Source organism: Grammomys surdaster, unplaced genomic scaffold (genome assembly GCF_004785775.1).
Source record: "Grammomys surdaster isolate TR1022 unplaced genomic scaffold, NIH_TR_1.0 258, whole genome shotgun sequence".
NCBI lineage: Eukaryota > Metazoa > Chordata > Mammalia > Rodentia > Muridae > Grammomys > Grammomys surdaster.
The window spans coordinates 725,015-745,672 of record NW_021604699.1 but is presented as its reverse complement, the minus strand read 5'-3'; the positions used below and the strand labels follow the sequence as shown (position 1 = coordinate 745,672).

The window sequence follows — 20,658 nt, the reverse complement described above, 5'->3', positions numbered from 1 at the left end:
TAAAACCAACCTCACTCACAGATATGTTGTCGTCTTTCCATTCATTTTATGTACCAATCAAGCTTTCAGAGAGCGGATGAATATGGAATCTTTAAATTATGACTATACAAGGATGAATTTTCATCCCTAAATTAGTGTGACTCAGGCTGGCCCTGTGTGGGGGGTGGTAGCTGAGAGCACACATTTGGGAGCCATCCATTTCAAGTCCAAGACACTGGCTGAGACCACCAAGAGGGAAGTGAACAATAAAACAAATGGTCCACACACCAAGTTCATTGACACTGACCCATTTAGGGTCAAACAGAGGAGAAGGAAAGTCCAGGGAGTGCCCAAGCCAAGATGCTGCTATGTAATGAAAAAAACAGATGGAGAAATGACCAAAAGAAAGCCAGCTCAAAGGTGACTCGGGCCCGAATCAGACAGCTTCTGAGTTGTTTGGAAAAACTCCTACCTATGACAGGGCTCAAGACAGGATGAAGAGGTGTGGAATGTGACTGGCAGAGTCTATTTAGTATGTTCAAGGTCCTAGTTTCCATCCCCAGCACCAGTGTGTGGGGATGGAGAAAGAAAGGCAGTCTAGAATAGAAACCCACACAGACAATAAACAGTCATGCCTTTTTCCTGAAAGCTTTCGCTGCATGGCTGGAAGGTGGTGATGATTTTCACAAAGGGATAGAAAGTAACAACATACTTGCATGCTGCAAGGGAAGATCTAGTGCTGGGAGGAGAAACTGAACTAGGAGAATTAAAAACCCTGGCATCAGAGTGTCAAAGAGACTGATGGGAGCTGAGGAATGCTCTGTGGACAGTTCACTTCGGGTTACCTGTCAAGGCCGGGAGAGCATACACCTGCAGGTGAGCTGTGCGCCAATGATGACTGAAGGCTTCTATTTGCTCTTGAAGTCTAAAGCACTCCCTATTCCTATTATATCATTTCTCTGCATTGTGACTACTGCACTTCTCTGGGACTCTTAAGCAGTTCTTCTATATACCTTCTAGTAAGCCACACTCAGAGTAGTTAACTACAGATCACACCATAAGGCATTACTGTGCTTTCCTCCTGTTTGCCAGTCACTAGTGGAGTTTGCCTAACTCTACCAATCTGCACCAACTTGTATTACAGAGGGACAGCCTACTCGTATTGACCCAAAGAATCCATTCTCTTGTTATGTGGCTGCAAGAGCATCCACAGCCAAGGAAAAGCCTGTATTAACTTTCCCTGGATCTCTTTTAAAGACCATTAAAAGAAATCCATTTCCTTCTACAGTGGAGAATATGAAGGTGTTGGTGAGCCTAGCTTTGGCTTCACAGAAGCAGATAGCTTGGAAAAATTGAGACAAAGCTTAAAGCAAACAAACAAAACACACACACACACACATGCACACGCACACACACACACACACACACCCACGGCGGGGGGGGGGGGAGAGGAGAAGAGAGAGAGAGACAGACAGACAGACAGACAAAGAGGAATCACCCAGCAGAAAACACCCACTTGCTGCCATTCTAACATGTAAAAAACATCCATATGAACCTGTTTGCCTATATTTAATTAGAAATTGTGCATAAATGTAATGATACGAGCTTTTGCATTTCTAAAGCCAGAGTCTTAGAAAGATCAAAAGTCCAAACTTGAGCAATTCCACCTGGCCCAGGCCCTAAACATTTTTCTTTGAGAATTCCTGTCACCACTATTAAGGCTAGTAAGTGACATTCTTGTATTCTCATTTCTTTCTTCCAATATTTTCTCAATATAAATCCAGCCACAGTACTCTTTCTTGAGTAGTCACAGAGGTTAGACTATTCTGATGTCACCTCCCGAGTATCTCCTCCTTTCCATGTGCCCTTTTACAGTTTTGACAAGTGGCATAGATACTCTAGCCATATTGTTTGCTGACCCCCTCAGCAAAAACAAAAAACAAAAAACAAAAAAAACCCCATAAAACAAAAACCAAACAAAGCTCTCCTCGTCTAGACATGCTCTGTACTCAGCAGGAAAATCTGTGTCCACACTGGGCCCCTTCCTGCTGGACACTTCAGTTATCATCTCTATGGGTAATCTGAGCTCTCCAACAAGAGGAGGGAGAGCTCTTCTGCTGTCCTCCTTGGTCAGCTCTTGTAAAGATTCCACACTCTTATATTACATTGAGAGTTAGTGTCCTTGTCCTACATGAAGTTTTTAATGACAAGCATTATATTTGTCACTTTTAACAGAGGCTGGTATGGTACCTAACAGATGGTAGATGTTCAGTCACCCTGTCTTGCCAAGGAAAGAAAAAGTCAGAGCTATTCAGTGATTTAAATTGTTTTTTTCTTCTGTGATAGTCCAAATTCTCAGGCATGCTTAAACTCTGAATGGGGTATGCTTGTTTCTCAAGCCCATGCACACTTCAGGCAATGACAAAGAAACTACCTAGATATGTCAGGCAGCTGGTGTCCCTTCTGAGCACATGTAAATTTACTCTCTGTCTTCCTATGTGTAGAGTTCTCTACACAGGACCTTGCCTTCCACTAGAAGAACTTGAGGTAAATATAAACAAGAATTTCTTTATAAGCACATTCAATATACCTAAGAATCGAAAGCTCCTGGGATTAGTACAGAGATACAAATATCATCTTGTGAAATCAAATCCTTTTTTTTCAAGAATGACATTAACATTAAACAAATGACTTAACACAAATCACTTTATATTTGCGGTTTATTTTAGCATTTATACAGCTATTTCACAGAATGACAGTGTTTATACATTTGGCTGACAGTGCTCAAACTTAAACCTCTTTGACTAAAATTTCATTTCAGCTTCCATTCCAGCTCCAAAGTATAGTGATATTTAAGAAGTAAAGCAGGGTGACTTTCTGTGAATTTCATGTTCAAAGTAACTCTACAGGAAGTGTTGGCTTACAGCCATCCCAACATGAAGACTGTAACCGACATAAGAAAATCTTCAAAAGGCCTTTGATTCGAATTCTTCATCTGATAGAAAATTAGGATAAATGTCTATAAAATGAGCAACTGTGTCTCCTTCCATAATAACCTTACATAGCTCTTTTGATATGGTTTTATTGTTCCTTCCTGTCACAGAGAGCAAAGGCATGCAAAAACCTGAGGACAAACAAGTACAGAGGGCATTTATCACCCAAGGAAAGCAAACAGCATTGTATCCTCTGTAGTCACTATTGCTAGAAAGTTGGGAACTTTGAGGTTTTTTTTTTTTTAAAGAAGGGTTTAATTGTAAGATCAAGAATAACTAGAAATAAAGGCTGACCACTAAATATTGGGTTAGTCAATAAGCTGCTGATATGGGGTGCGTGCACACATGTATGCATGCATGAGTGTATGTCTGTGTGAATGATCAGAGAACAAAAACATAAGGAAGGGACTTTCTGATATTCCTACTTGTTTTATAGAATTTTTCTTACAATATCATCTACCTCTTCTTGAGGTATCCATGGCTTTGGACTTCCTATTCAAAGGCAAAGGAGAGAGGAATGTACAGAAGGCTTCAGACGGGTTTCCAAAAAGCAGTAACAGGAGCTGTAACAAGTGAGTAAAAGGGAAAGCTTCTTTTCTGGAAAAAAGTGTTCCTGATTGAAAGAACTGCATGGATGGGAATGAAGAGGAGCCTGAGAAAAAGAAGGTCTAGCGACACGCCCAAAGTGGGATCCAGCTAAAGGGGAGGTCCCAAGGCCTGGCACTATTACTGAGATGATAGAGTGCTCACAAAAAGGGACCTATCATGATTGCCCTCCAAAAGACCCAACAAGCCGCTGAAAGAGTCAGATCAGATATTTGCACCCAACCAATGGACAGAAGCTGCTGACTCCTGTGGTTGAATTAGGGAAAAGCTAGAAGAAGCTGAGGAGGAGGGTAACCCTGTAGGAGGACCAGCAGTCTCAATTAACCTGAACCTCCGAGATCTCTCAAACACTGGACCACCAACCAGGCAGCATATATCAGCTGATATGAAGCCTCCAACACATACACAGCAGTGGACTGCTGGTTCTGGGTTCAGTCAGAGAAGATGCACCTAACCCTCAAGAGGATGCAAGTCCCGGGAGTTTGGAAGTCTAGTGGTGTGAAGGTGGGGGTGGGGGACATCCTCCTGGAGAAAGGGGGTAGGGAGGAGGTATGGGATGTGGAACAATCCGAGTGTGGACCGGAAGGGGGGAATAAAATCTGGAGTGAATAAATAAATAAATAAATAAATAAATAAGAACATTGTAAAAAAAAAAGAAAAATACTTTATTTTCAAGGGTTACAGCTTGTTCATGGATGTATATGATTGTAAGAAATCTGAAAGGAAAAATGATTACAAGCAAGTAGTTGACATGTCCTTCTATGGAGATTAAAGAGAATGCTTTGTATTTCTAAGATAAAAAAATTATTTAAGGTGCAAACAGAACTAACAACATAAAACAATAACACCTGTAATTGTTTTTAGGCCATTGCCACCATTATGGGCCTCAACAGTTTGATGCAAAAATACTCCACACAGCCTCATGTGTTGAACACTTGTTTCCCAGCTGGTGGTGATATTTTGGGAGGTGGTGGGAACATTGGGAGGAAAAGACAATTGGCTGGAAGAAGTAAGTCACTGGGGCTGCATCCCTAGAAGTTCTGTCTTGCCCTGCCCACTTCTTATTCCTCCATTCTTATTGTCTACCCTCCCTCTACATACTTGTGCCTGAAGTCAAAGCACATGGGAACAAGCAACCATGAACCATGATAAATCCTCCCCTTTAAATTGTTTGCTCTAGTATTTCATCATAGAAACAAAAAAGATAATTGATATAGAATATAATACCCCAGAAAACAAATGTCCTCCCTCCTTTCCCTCCTTCTTACCCATCCTATGATCCTACCATTGCATTTTAGAGTCTGCAACACAACTCTTCCCACTGGAGTTTTATTTGCATGAAAGCACTGTCTGTGATTTCCTATTCACCAAATCTGAATAAATACTTGTAAGACAATCACAAGAAATCAGATTGAGAAATTATATAAATTTATAAGTTAAAGAGTTCTAGAAGATGAAAGTATCTGTTTACCAGCATATCATTAAGAGGCATACATTAGTTTCAATAAACCAAGTAACATGAGACAAAACTTTTGACAACTGACAGACAGACCCAGTCCTAGGATAGCTTAAATCCTAGTTTCTCTATCAACTATGTAACAAAATTGAGGTGAAAGATTTGCTTTCATAGTCCTGTCCTAGATGATGACCTAACTTTTTCACTAATGTTAATTTTAAAAGTGCTAGTGCATTTTAAACTTTGAAAAATCTAAATAAGCCTGAAACAAAGCTTATTTTGGGGAAACAAAGTGTAACAAATGGAACAGGCCATACCTTACTATAAATGCTCCCCCTCCCAAGTTCATGATCACTTATTATTGTTACACATACACACATGTTCATACATATACATGTGTGTGTATACTCTACATTGCTGCTAAATATATGTTCAAGGCCGACTGCTTAGACTTCAGCAGTCTATAGGGGAAGCTTGTCCATACAGGACACTGATACTGCCACTCTCAGTACCTATTGACCACATATACTCCTTCATGTAGGAACTTTTCAGGAGGAATTTCCCATCCATGTTGGCAGATCAGCTAGCATTGCCATTACGCTAATGCTGTTCAGGCAATATTACTGTTTAGAGTTTACTTCCTCAGTCATACCCCACAAGTTAGTAGTCTTCAAGTATACTCTTAGCTAGCACTTTGGGTTTCATTTTCAGCATTAAAAAATCCATCAGGTGGTTGGATATATGTTACCATCATATAAATGAATTTACCATTAAAATAAATTCTTAAATAAAAAAATCATCAATCATTAAGATCAGTCCACACCAAGAATAACTATATAACAACATCTGAGAATTAAACATGTTTCATACGCAAGGCAAAAGCACAGACCATTTTTCTAGCATGATATCCAGTAACTACTTTCTCACATCTTAACTATTTAATTACCAGTAAAGAAGCTCTGGAAGCTTTGTGCTTTGCCCAGGCAAAACAAGTTTAATAAATTATGAATTACTTTACTGATTTCCTATTTATTATTCCTACTGAATGGTTTGTGTTTAATTTTATTTTGTGGTGCTATTAATGAAACCCAGGGCTTTAAATATGCTATGCAAGTAGCTACCACTACACTATACCCAACCTAAATTATACTGTTTATTACTATCATAATTTAAGTTGTGAAGAGACACACAATGAATCTATTTCTCTATGTGGGGAATTTATAGTGGTCATGGCAGTAATGATAATGTGCTCCTGGCTTCACATGCACTATTTCCTTTAATGCCATAACAAACTGAAGTGAAATTTATTATCATCCAGTTTCACAGATGAGCAATTCATGGCTTACAGAGGCTGATAAATGAATATAAAGGCCCTCCTTTAATACGTGGGAAAGTCTAACTGAATCTGAGCAGGTGAATAGGCCCATGTCTCTACCTGAAGCAATCATAAGAAGGAGCGGCAACAGGTGTGTATCAGTAACAGCGCAAATGTTAGCATTGGTTGAAGTCCTGGGTATTCTTAGAACCCAAGAATGACTGACAAAGATAATGTTCCATAGCAAACACTAAAATGGAAAACTCAAGACTCAAACTAAACTTTGAAAAGAAAATCCAATATAACATTTTGATTCAAAAGACAATGTAGAATTAACAAGGTACAAGTGAAACAGGAAATGAGTAAAACAGGGATGCAGAACAATCATTTTGGAGGAAAAGGAAAAAATATTGAAGGTAAGAAGGTAAATGAATAGTAAGGACTTCTGAAAAAGTCATAAGAAATCATACTATTAACTATCTACCTAAATATATATAGCTATATAGTTTTTCCATTTGGGCTGCCTGCTTCCCCCAAGAGGAATAGACCATATGACAAAATCCGACACCAGGAATGAGAAGCCTTCTTCTAAGTTGTTTGTAAGTCCAAGAGACTTCCAAATATTATACACTACTGCTACTGGCCTTGGTTGCCCCATGAGGTTGCTGTGGCTTAAGACATTGTGAACTACATACATAGAGCCCGAAGGCACATGAGCTGGAACTGACCTAAATACCACCTCCCTTAACACAGGCTTTCATAGTACCAGAAGGCATCATGTACACTTCCAAAGAAAGGAAACAATCAATAGCCCTACACAGCTATGACAACAATGAGCCACAATAATGACTAACATGGCAAGGTAACTTTAAAGGAGAAGTAGTGGCAAGCATACACTGACAGCAACCAACAGCTCTCTAATTGAACTAAAGACCTCACATTAAGAGAGAAATTATGACCAGTACTGGAAACCCAGTCAACTACCCAGGGCTAGAGAAGTCATACATAGTAGAGGAAAATCTATAAGCAACACTTTACTAAACATGAATAATATCTATGTTCTAAATATTTGTACTTTATACGTTCAGATAAGTCTACTGCTCACACCTCAACAGGGAAATTTCTCATTGCAAGAAATGGAGATTGTTAATGAAAATGACAACCAATCAAAATACAGAGTTGTGAAACCCAGTCCCAATTGGTACATATACAATTCAACTCCAGCACCAAAGGCTCAGAGATTATTATAGAAGAAAGGACAAAAAAGATTATATGAGCAAGAAGAACACGAAGTTTTCTGTGAGACTGTGTCTCCTAGAAAAATCAAATGTTACATCTATGAAGTCTCACCAACATGGCTCTCTAAATATGATTAGAATGAAAATAATACCAACAGAGATGCTCCATGGAAGGAGGAAAGCTGACAAGGCCTCAACTATACACAAAGAACTACTGGCATCTAAGAACTGCTGAGAATTTGAAAGTCTTCTTCTGAGATGACATACCAACGGAATATCCAAAACCAAATAGTCAATCCTAAAGACACATACAACTAACATTACATAGACTAAGGAGGTTGTATTTATATATTCAGGAATATATACATATGACAACAACAATTGAAGAAAAACAGGTCACAATTTTAAAAGATAAAGAGAAGGGAAGTGTAAAATGATATCATTTCTCACAATAAATTTTTATAAGTCAATTTAGCATGTAATTTAAATCATAACCATGGGCCTGGGACACAGTTCTGTGGTAGTATTTGCATTTTCATGTGTGAAGCCCTGGATTCCCTAGCCAGCACTTCAAAAACAGACAAATGTGTGCCTATATGCTTCTCAATGGTATATCCAAAAAATAATTTTTTTTCTGGATTGTATCTGTTTCTTATAAAACTTTATGTTTTTCACAAATGACTTTCACAGGTAACATTAATAGACTACACAAATGGTTCTATACCATATTTATGAATTTCCACAATGATTTTTCATAGACAGCTTTGGTATCTGCCCATTATTCTCTAAGTCTGTTTTGTTTTGTTTTCTACTTTCCTAGTTCAAATAGATTTGATTTACTTGCCAGAATCCTCTGGACACATGGCTTCTCCCACAATGAAAGCATCCTCCACCACTTCCATTTTATCTCTTTGGAAATTATAAATGTCTCCTGGCTACACTAGTTCAGTAAATCCCATAGTAACTATGGTCCCACTGCAGAGTTGAGCCCAGCAAGGTTTTACCTTGAAAGTAGAGCAGAAAAGAAACTAATACTCTCCAAGTTGTTGCTGAAGATAGTAGAAAGGAGAAGAAAAGGTGAAAACAGGCAAAGAATGCTCAAGCCTACAAGGCCCAGTGTTAAACTGTTTCATACATTTTCCCTTTACCTGCCCTGATAAGGCAGATGACCCTCAAATGTTCCTGTCAGGCATGGTCATCCTTTCCATGTGCAAATGAGGAGACTGAGGTCTGAATGAGTAACTTCTCAGAGACATGGAACTTTCAAGTAGCTACCTCCCTGAGCACATTGCCTGACTATGCTGCAGGGTCCTGTGACATCAGTTAACAGTTTGATTTCAAGCATAAATGTTAAATAAAAATTATGAAACATTACGGAGAAAAACATCTTTGATTCAATTAGAGAATCACATAAGTATCATTTTACTTAGTGGGAGGGAATATTTTGTTTGATGGTAATAATCACTTCCAGTAAAACAAGGATCACTTCAGAAGCCTTGCATGGCTGAGCAGTCATACTCCATCTATCCACAGAAAATAAATAAGATGTGTCAGACAGCACTATACTCCCCAAAGGTGCATGTCATCTGTGGACTATCATAGTCTACACATACAATGGCAAATGAGATGATATCACTTTGTACTCCAACCAGAAAGACAAGATTAGTAGCCAACCATTAACCACTTGTGAACAGGCAAATGGTTGTTAAAATCTATTATGGCCCCATGGAACTCCAGTAGGAGATTACTTCATTCCCATATTTCATAAGTAGCAATTGTTGTCCCTTCTCCCACTAGTGAGCTAAGGTTCTGATACTTTACTTAAGAAGAAATCACAAAGCACCTTTGATAAAAATACAAATGAGGTATGCAGTAGGTGACACTGGTTTTGTTTTTTCTTGTTATTACTATACCAGAATGAGCTTAATCTGCAAATCATAATTCTGTGGAGTATTTTATGCACACATTATTCATATGGGGAGATAAGGTGCTAGCTAATATTATGCATTTCATTATCTCCTAAAGCACAAAATTGGCTGTGAATTGTATAAATTTTGAAGAAAAACTCTCACATAGGAAACTTTTCATACTCTATTGCTGTGATTCTGTGTAGGAAAAGAGTACTTGAAACCTGTTTTAATGTCTTAAAGAACAAAAGCAGAGAGGACTTGTTTTCCTTGTTGAAGGTAACAATGGAAGAAAAGAGAGGTATTATGGATCAGAAGGTGGCTGAAGTGAGAGCTCAATCTTGTGGGAGAAAGTTCTGAAATTACAACTCTGCTAACTGCTTCCCTGATCTGGGTTTACCATGTATGACTCAATAACCCCTGGCCAGAATAGTCTCATAGAAAGCCAGAGAAACAAGAATAGAATCTTATATACTTGCTGAAGCATCATAAAAGAGTTCTACCTAATGAAAGGAGTATTTTGGAAAAAACTGTATCTTTTCTGTTTATTTGTTTGTTGTTGTTTTTTGAGACAGGCTCTTGCTATGCATCCCTGCCTGGTCTAGAACTCACTACATAGATCAAGTGGACCTTGAACTCATAAAGTTCTACCTAGCTCTGCCTCCTGAGTGCTAGACTCCAATATCTACTGTTATAAACACATAAACGACAGTTTTAATGATTTCATATCCTGCACCCCAACCCCACTCATCTTCCTATCCCTACATATCCGCCCCCTGCCCTTGCGACCTCCCTCCTCAAAAGAAAACAACAAAATTCTGACTGTGGAAGCTGCAATGTGTCACACAGCATACCCTTTTGCCCAGAAAGCTTCACTTGCAAATGTTCATTGCAGTGAGACATTGGTCTGGTTCTAGGCCTCTCTGGCTTTTGTTATATTATCAATACTTGATCATCACTGGGATTCTTCTCAGCATCTTGTTGTTGTCATATGTCATGGAGATCCTGCAGCTTTGGATCTGTACAACCAGCCCTCTCATGTGCTTCAGCAGTTCACAGATGGCATAGATGTTCCTCTAAGAAGATTTTTAAGTGAAGCTGTAGGACATGGGTTTTTAATGTTCAACACCACTGCTAATGTTTTGGGTGGTTTTGCTGTTTCCTTATGAGGGACTCTCTTATGTACTATAAAATTTTCAGCAGAGTCTCCAGCATCTATCTGTTTAGCAGGCAGTTTTGACTACCAATATCTTCAAAAAACTGTCATATGTTCTCTGGAGTACAAAGCCACTTTCACAATCTCTATTCCCCTAGCTCGATTAAGTCTGATCTTTAAAGAAAAAAAAAAAATTGACTAATATACTTTAGGAAAAACAAAGAGGAAATTATTTTGAGATTTATTATAACTTATGCAATTAATTTTGTATAGGATAGGAATATCAACTTAAAAATTCTCAAGATTAATTTATAATAGACATTTTTCAAAACAGATATTTGGCGACTAAACAAATGCTCAAGAATGCCACTGAAAACCAAAAGTTCATGAACTTCACCAAGTCACTGAGGTGAATACAGTGTTTACACAGATATATATGATTTCTTATGAAGCCCATATTTAGACGAATGTGCTATATCATCTAAAATTGGCTCAAAATCCAAACAGTGGCAGCACACCATCCATTTGTGGGTAGTTTCAAACTGTTAATTATCTTAAGTACTTTATAAACTGGGCATTGTCTCATGATTCTTAATTCATTTTATTAGTTTTACTTGTTTTATTGATAGCTTATTGATACTTAAGTCTGAAACAAAAGGTGGGAAGTGCTTGGGGACTAACAACTACAGCTACACTCTGTATAACTTCCACACATGTGCTGGGCATATACCACAAACACTCCTGTATGCATGCACACACACATTCACACAGATTTAAAAAATTCTAACATACAGATTCCATACCTGACCATATGGTCCCCCTCCCCCAGAATCATTTTTATCCTCACTTGACATTTGTTAGATTAATAATATTACTTCCTTAATTGATGAAAAATAGGTTGAATGATCTGTAAATTTCTCTCATAAACTAAGAGTATTTTTGGAGAACTGGCTATTTCCTAGTCCTTTCATCTGACCATATATGTTATGAATACATGCTAAGAAAGCAATAAAATGTCTGCAAATGTACCTTCTGAGTATTAAACCACCAAGTTTGTTAATAGTCAACTAGCGGGTACAGTACTTCCATTATTATAATGCTTGCCAACAAACATAATGATGAAAACCAAAGTACTGATTCCTTAGCTCAGTAAAACTAAGTGAGGAAATACATAGCAAGAAGAGCACAGGTGGCAGTCACTAGGCTTGAGCAGTCTAGGAAAATTCTAGGGAAAACTAGGAATTCTAGGGAGGACAAGATTGGTATCATCTTTAAAAACTACAAACAGATAAGGAACTGTGTTACACATGCCATCCCTTACTGGTCTAACAGACACAGAAGGGCAATGAAAAACCAGATACTTTCTGAGAAGAGACAACATTTTACCTACTGAGCAAGTGTCCTATTCTTGGTTTTGGTAAAACTAGAACCCAAGACCTCATGCACACCAGCTCGACAAGTGCTCTGTGGTTGAGTTACACCCTTAATTCTGAGTGCTCTGTTCTTAAGCATTTAAAGAAAAGAGGAGAAAGAGAGGAGAAAAAGCATGCTATCTACATGGAACTTAATTCTTACTCAGGCCAGAGATGTCTGGGGAAGAGTCAATCACTGTATGCTACTCACCACTGATTAACTAGCAGCCAAGGAGGTAGGTACACTTACTCAAACCTCACCTCCTCAGTCTACTGTCTACTCTAGAAGTAGCTGTCAGGACAGTGCCCAGACTTTCCTATGGATAAAAGACTAAGGAAAGTCAGCATGAGAAACAAATTCTCATCAAACAGCTAGCCTGAAACATACTTCTCACATCTCACAGAGCTGGTGTCTTCAGAGAGGGAGTCTAGTCTAGCCATAATGGGCAGTGGGAAGTATTCACTAGTCATACTCCTGGCCTAACCATGCTCTTCCCAGATTGGACCCTGGCCAGTCTTACTGAAGACTCAGCCACTCCTTAGCTGCAGGAAATCCAAGCCTCTAATTCACATTGAAAACAAAGACCAAGAGCATTCAATATCACATTAATTTCACCCTTTAATTATGATGGCATAATCACCAGAGTCAGGAAATCCAGTTTAACTTAATCACTTAATTTTTTTTAACCTTTTGAACTTGGACGTAGGATATATCTGATTTTGGCTTCTCCATAATTGTTAATATAAATACATTTTGTTTTATTTGGAATAAATTTCTGTTAATATTGATAAATCAACAAATCTATAATCATGCCATGCAAAGTATTCTACAGATGTATTAATTAAGACACAGTAGAATGACTATATGATATAGGTGACAGTTTTATTTTACCTTCTAATGAACAATAAAATTAAAAATATTGATAGACTTACAAGTAGAATTTGTTATAATGTTCTAATTCAGAATGATCTCAAATATGAGTAATTTTGCAGATATGGTGGCACACACCTGTAATTCTAGCACTTGGAAGGCTGAGGCAGGAAGATCTCGTATTTGAGATCATTCTGAGACTTATGGTAAAATGGGACAAGGTAGGGGTTGGAGGGTGGAGTCAATTATTGTATTTGAAAAAAATTATTTATGAGATACTTTAATGAATCAATGAAACTTTTCATATTTTCCTCATGTTTTAACCAATATGATTAATATCCTCATGACATTACAGTTTTACTAACTCTAGCTTTTCAAAGAAACCTAAAAGAGAAGGCAAAAAATATATGTATCAATTTTTTGTAGAAATTGAATAGCTTAGATAATAAACATAATCTTTTCTCTTAATTAATAAATAAGTCTGCATACCTAGAAGAAAGGATATCATGCCAGCCACACCCATAACAGAGAATATACTGCATTATACAAACATAAAATATATAGATGCATATTTCCACTACAAGAAGCAGCCAGATACATGATTTTAAGTATGTGAGAGGATAAAGTTTTTCAAATACATGAGCACATTTGTATAATTCATTTATGCAATAAAGACAAAAGCTTTTACTTATTAAATTAAAATAGTTGATTTATTTTAAAAATTGGATTCTTATTAATAAAATACCCCATTAATATTTATATCAGTATCTAACAATTAGTAATAATAACTTACAGAACATGCTGATACATTTTCATTCCTATGTACCTACAGTGCTGAGATCTCACCCATTCCTCACTAGCTTGTAGTAGGTGCTGCTAAAGTGCTTGCATTTTATATGAACAACATAAACACACCTTATCCTAATGGAAAGAACTGCTGGATCACTAGGTATGTTTTCTAGCAATTATTTCCAATTACTTATACAATCAACAATGATTACACACACACACACACACACACACACACATATATATATAATTTTTGTATATTTTATTTTTTATATATTATTTTATTTATATACATAAATTATATGAACATATTTTGTATGTTATATATTTATGTTATTTTATTTATATATTTTTTTACATTTTTCTTTTAAATCTTTGAGTTTTATATATAAATATATAAAATAAAGTTAATATAACACAAATGTGTTTTTAAATAAAGTCTTAAAAATTAAAGAAAAAATAACCTGGAATGAAGTAGACATATATAGTGACATAAGAATGAGACAGTAAGAAAACTTAGGAGTTGGGTGCTGTTGTGAGCAGGTCTTTGGTCAGCTACAAACTTAGTGTCTTACAATAATGATGATGAACTTTTCTTTTGTGCACAAGGCCTCTTCATATGGCAGGAAAGAACTCAAGAGTTCCAACCAAAAATCTGCAGCACAGTAGGGCTACCTCACATTAATGACTCTTGGACACTATTTCCTAGACAAATTTGCTATTTGGGAGAAACCCACTGCAAGTTTCTTGGATGCCCATTAGATAAATATTTCTTAAAGGTCTTGACAATAAATACTTAGGATTTTCAGGATACAGGACTTTACAGTGTGAACAGAGCCATAAACAAATGTAAACAATGAGCATCATGGTATCCCAATAAAACTTTATTTACACACAAACACACACACACACATACACACATACCCACATGAGTGAAAGAATTCAATTTGGCCCTTTTTGCAAAACAATTTGCCAAAGTCTAGTCTAGAAAACTTTTACATTAAAAAATATTTTTCCACACCTTTTCTAGTCATAAATTACCCTAAAATATTATATATTTATGCAATCAAAAGACTGACAGCTATTTTAAGTGGAAGAAAGATTAATTTCTCCCCAAGATACATCAGTCTATCAGTGTGAGCTCTACTAACTAAGGTTCTTTTGTTGTGCCTTGGATTAAACTGCTGTTTCCAGAGCTCTATCCAGTAATCGTGCTTGTTCCCTGTGGGAATTGATGAAACACTAAGATGATGTCACTTTCACTGCCATCCCAAGCTTCATTTAGGCATATTAAAAGTTTAAAATGTGTATAATGCTCATTAATGTATGTGTGAATCAGTACTACAAATAGTAAGTTTTAATTATATATACACACACACACACACACACACACACACACACATATATATCCAATAAAACAATATTCATTAAAAATTCTCCTATAAATTTGTACTGTTGTCTAATTCTGACATCCTAAACCTAAGTCATTAAACCTTAATTGGAATGGGGATACTCATTCTTCCTTTAAAAATATTTACTGAATGCCTATTAGCACAATGGCATGTCTCCTCTAAGAGTCTCAGTCAGGCACAAATGTCTCCTCAGAGAACAATGCTTAATCTTAAAAAATTACTTTCCTATTATTTTTATTTTAGTTTACAAGTTTTAAAATGCTCTATATATTATATTTTAGACATTTATCAAAGATAGCATTAATATATGTTTCATGTTTCTAGTTATATGTTTTATATAAATGAAGTTTAAAAAATGGAACATCCTTGAATTATTTATACACACACACACACACACACAAATGGCTTAAACCCCAAGGTGAAGTTTTATTTCATTTAAATAATCTCAATGTGACAACGTATCTGGCAATTTTTATTTTAGTCAGTGTGTATGACTGTATATCTATGTGTATGTATGTGTGTCTCCATCTGTCTGTCTGTGTCTATATCTGTATCTTTATCGGCGCAAATGTATGTATATGTGTAAGTATACCACAGACACTGAAGACAACATTTTAGAGTTAGTTCTATCCTTTCATTATGGGTTATGGAAATCAAGCTACCTTGATGGTCCAAAATCATTCCTTACAAATATTTAACGAACACCCACTTTGCAGAATGAAATACAGGATGACTCCCTTTGCAGGTCTGAAGGCATGAAGGGCATTTCTGGGCATGATAATAATGACACTGGTACTGGGAAACTTAGTGTGAATGAGGGAAAGTTTTCTTTATCTCTAACATCGTTTAAAAGTTTTCCTTGAAATTTATGAACATTACTTTCTGAAATTCAGAAAATAATCAATATTAATAAAAAAGGGTTCATTTACAGGTACAAATAAAGGACTGGCAGAGACATTATAGTTAAATTATCTTTTCATTGTACAACCTAAGAATGCTTTCACCTCTTCTAACTTGGCTAACTGAAATTAATTTTTACCTTTTTTGTGGGGGGTAGGAGAAATGGTTCAGGTCAAAGAGAATAAAATACAGAAACCCAACAATACATACAAGCATGTATGTGAGAAAAGAGACAGGATTATCATTACTGAGCAGATTCCTAATGTCCCCGTACTCCACCCCATTACACACACTAGATGCTGCAAGAAAGGAAAAAAGAAAACCCTTCGTTCTCGTCATTTCCCCTTACCAACAATACCCAGAGCCACAAAACTAATTGAAGGGGGGGAGGGGGAGAATGGGAGGGAATCAGAGAAGACAGACTGGCATCCTTCCCTTAACAACCCATCATGGGAATTGTTAACTAAGCAATTACAGAATAAGAACATGTGATGCTAAAGACACCTTTATAAATCAGTCACTTTAATCTTTCTCTACGATTTGATGGTTTAATTAGATGAGTATATAGTCACATAAATTTTCACTGAAATAGATGTACTATTAGTTGTTGGGTAGGATACAAGTTATAATATTGGGCTTCTTGCTTATTCTCACACTCTAAGATTAAATGGGCATAAAATTAAATAAAATGCTTTTGATTAAGATTATACAGACTTTTACTTTAATGAATGAGATTGTGGGTTCCATTTTCAGCATAGCCTACTTGGCTTGGTTAACATTTCCCATATTTCACTAAATTAAAAGTAATAGTGGGAGAATATAATTTCTTACTTAAAATTTAATGTTGAACTGGACCCCTGACATCTCTCAGACACTGAGTCACCAACTAGGCAGCATACACTAGCTCCTGGCACATGTACAGGAGAGGACTGCCTGGTCTGGCCTCAGTGAGAGATGTATGTAACCCTTAAGAGACTTGAGACTCTGGGGAGTGGAGAGGCCTGTCAGGGGTGGGCTGGGGTTGAGGAGTGGGGTCATTCTCTTGGAGACAGAGGAGAAGGAATGGGATATGGAACTATGGGAGGGAAGGCCAGGAGGGGGTTAACAACTGGACTGTAAAAAAATAAAAGTAATAATAATAAAAAAGAACTATGAAAAAGATTTAATGTTGAAATCAGAGAGACGATATTGCTAATAGTCTCAAGGACAATAAAGCCCACGTAAGAAAATGAAGTTTTCTGGAAAACAATCAAAACCTCACTCAATAATGCTTAAGAACCGATTTCAAAATGATTTCTTCTGTTTCTCTAATGGAATGTAATGAGAAGGTACTGACTTTTCAACTGGATGAGGCTAGGTAACCAACAATCAATAGAGAGACCACCAGTAGTTTAATCCTTCGTTCTTTGCATTTACACAGAAACTTTCCAATACTTGAGTTGAAAACTAATAAAACTAGTAAAGTTGGCAAACTGTACAGCTTTTCACAATGAGTTTTGTTTTTAATTTCTTACAAATTAAGGGTAGAATTCTATTTCATTTTCACCACAGTCATTTATACTAGAATTGAGGTAAAAATATTTCAATCTATAGAACACCAGCAGAATATACATACAACCCTTTCTGTTGCTAAAGCAAAAAATTTTCCTTTGCAGTAATGTAGTCACTCACCTCTTCTGGGACTCTCATGATTGAAGAGAATGCCATTTACTGCAAAGAGATTATAAGCTTCACGGAAATTCACTACAATCCAGTAGGCATAGAGTTTGGCTGCTCCTGTTGGAATAATTTTTTTAAAGATAAAGTTTACTTTAAAGGATCATGCTTTTCACTCACCTTAAACAGTAATAACTAAAATAATATCTATAATGCATCAGAATAGCAAATATGAATCACAAGGAAAAAACAAACATTGTGTGCTAATTAATTATCTCATTAAGAAATACAATTTCCTGCTTTGTAACATTCATAATTAATTCTTTTGCCATCACACTTATTCAACTATATTATGTAAAATATATCAAGTTCACCTGTCTGTCTAACCTACCTTCTCTCTCTCCCTCTCTCTCTCTCTCTCTCTCTCTCTCTCTCTCTCTCTCTCTCTCTCTCACACACACACACACACACACACACACACACACACACACACACCACTTAGATAATGAGAAAGAAAATATTTGGTATCTTAACATTCAAACTGCTTTAAAATGTTATTATTTATATATTTGATGAACATTTTCTTTATAAATTTGGTAATTTAAGTCTGGTTTTTCATGCTAGGTTTGAACACAGAGAAATTTTCATGGGGAAAATGACAAAACAATATAACAGCTCATTGCTTCAGCACAATCTCTTAACAGCTTAGGAAAAAAGTCCTATTTGGGCTAAATTTCCACATAAAGTGACCTATGTAGAAAGGTTGGAGGAACAAGGACGATTGGGGTGGTAATTTTACCTGGAAGCAACGGTAATAATGCATATGTTATGTTTCCCAACAAGTCTCTCACTTTAGTCTATCTCAAGGTCAATCTCACACTCAAAAGACTATGACACATGTGCAGAATGAAAGCAGAAACACCCCCACACCTGCAGAGAACATTGTATGCTGATGGGCGTATGTGTCCTTACCATAGGGTGACCTCGGATAGAAAGGTGTGGTCTCTTTCTGGGGTATTTCCTGCACTTTTCCATAAAGTTCACTTGTCGAGGCCTGGTAGAACTTCACAGAATTTATAAGGCCACAAGTTTTAATTGCATCCAGAAGCCGCAAGGTGCCAACTCCATCAACATCTGCAGTGTACTCCGCTAAGTCAAAGGAGATCTGTGAAGAAGAAGCAGAGATGACTGGCATTAAAGTCCATTGGTGAGAGATGCTAGCAAGGTGATAAGCATAGCAGTTTCACAACATGTGGCTTTATGCTGGTAAGAAAACAGCAAGTGTTATTTCCTAACAGAATTTCCAATGTGGATTTCATCTACTTCTAATGTGGGATAGCAGAAGACTACATCAATATTCATTCAGCACTTTTGTCAACACTTTAACACCCTGCATTTCCTCCTCATTCTAGCTGCATCCTTGAGAAGCTTTGCATGATGGGGCAATGCTCGGTTCTTTAGAAGATACACATTAAAAATTCAGTTTGAACGAAACTTTTGGAGGTCTAAAAAATACACGGTTTAAATGAGTCCCCAAAGATGTCTGTGTACTGAAGACTAAGAACATGTACTATATACAACAGTTAACTTTTGAAAACACAATTTTACTTTTTTTTCTTTAAAGGGCACAACAATAAGTGTAGTACCTATAAAGAACGTGAGTTTATTAAACGGCACAGTAAATGCAGCAAAATGCTAATGTGTATATATAAACTGAGTTCTATGAGGTTACTGAGACGTAATTCAACATATTCCAGTTTTGCAAAATGAGTTTATTTTAAAGGAAACAGGCATGTTCTTAGGTAGGTTTCTATTTCTGTGATACAGACCATAACTAAAGACACCTGGGAAGAGATAAGTTTATTTGCCTCATACATCCCAATCATGGTCCATCATAGAGGGAAGTGAGGCCAGGAACTCAAAGGCACAGAGGAGTACATTTATGAATTATGGCTTATTTAGCCTGCTTTCTATAGAAGCCAAGATCAAAATCCCAGGGTTGATACTAGCCACAGTGGGATAGGCTCACCGACATTAATCATTAACAAGTAAATGGCACTACTGACTTGTCTATAACCAATCTGGTTAAAGCACAATCTCAATTTGGGTTCCTTTTCTCAGATAACTATAGTTTGTGTCAAGCTGACAAAAAACTACCCAGAACCATGTGATTTCTAAGGCTTATTTCTTAAATAACTTGACACATGATAAGTAAAAGAACCTTATTTTAAATATCTTAAGACAATGAGGCTGAAAACCTTACAGCTGGTGTATCTACTGTAGTATGAATTACCTTAATCTTCATGTGGGAAAACCTCTCAATAGGGTAAGGCCATTTGTTTTCATTATTTCCTAGCTACTGAATTGGACAGAAGTCATGGCTCTACCCATGTATATACAGCACTGTCAGAAGTTGGTCCACTGCTCATTAAGGACTCTACCTACTTCGTCCATATCATCTGCAGCTACATGTAAACCTTAGGAGCGATATAAGAAATTAAAAAGGAAAGTTATATATTTCATTCACACTCTTGTAAAAAGCCACAAGAGGACTAAGGAGGATATTCTATGTCTTCCTCTAGGTTATCCACCTTGTTTCTGAGACTGAATACACGTGAAACTCACATTTTGAAGTAGGCTAACTGGCTAGCAAGTTCCCCAAATCTGCTGATCCTCATTCCCCATTACAGCCATACCAAGCTCTTACATAGGTGCAGGAGATTTGAATGAAGGCCCTCTAACTTGCACAGCAGTTGCTTTTATAAACTGAGCCATTTTTCCAGTATTTTGCTTTATTTTATTGTGGGTCTCAGTATACAGCCCCGGCTGACTTGGATTACTATAGGTAGATCAGGCTACCCCTAAATTCACTGAAATCCACCTGCCTCTACCTCCAAGTTATAAGTATGCACCAACATGCCCAGTATATTTTATCCTTTTTAAATAATACTTTATAGAGATACATAAA

The 20,658-nt window shown here is 36.8% G+C and overlaps 1 protein-coding gene across 1 annotated transcript in view; it reads right to left on the bottom strand.

The window, feature by feature from the left end:
* Positions 1-20,658, bottom strand: part of Gmds (GDP-mannose 4,6-dehydratase) — a 525,382-nt gene that overhangs the window by 283,603 nt on the left and 221,121 nt on the right. Inside the window, exons 5-6 of the mRNA XM_028775694.1 lie at positions 18,663-18,855; positions 17,706-17,810 (exon numbers count right to left, since the gene is read on the bottom strand). Of these exons, the coding sequence (XP_028631527.1) occupies positions 17,706-17,810; positions 18,663-18,855 (298 nt within the window). The remainder of the gene's footprint in view (positions 1-17,705; positions 17,811-18,662; positions 18,856-20,658) is intronic.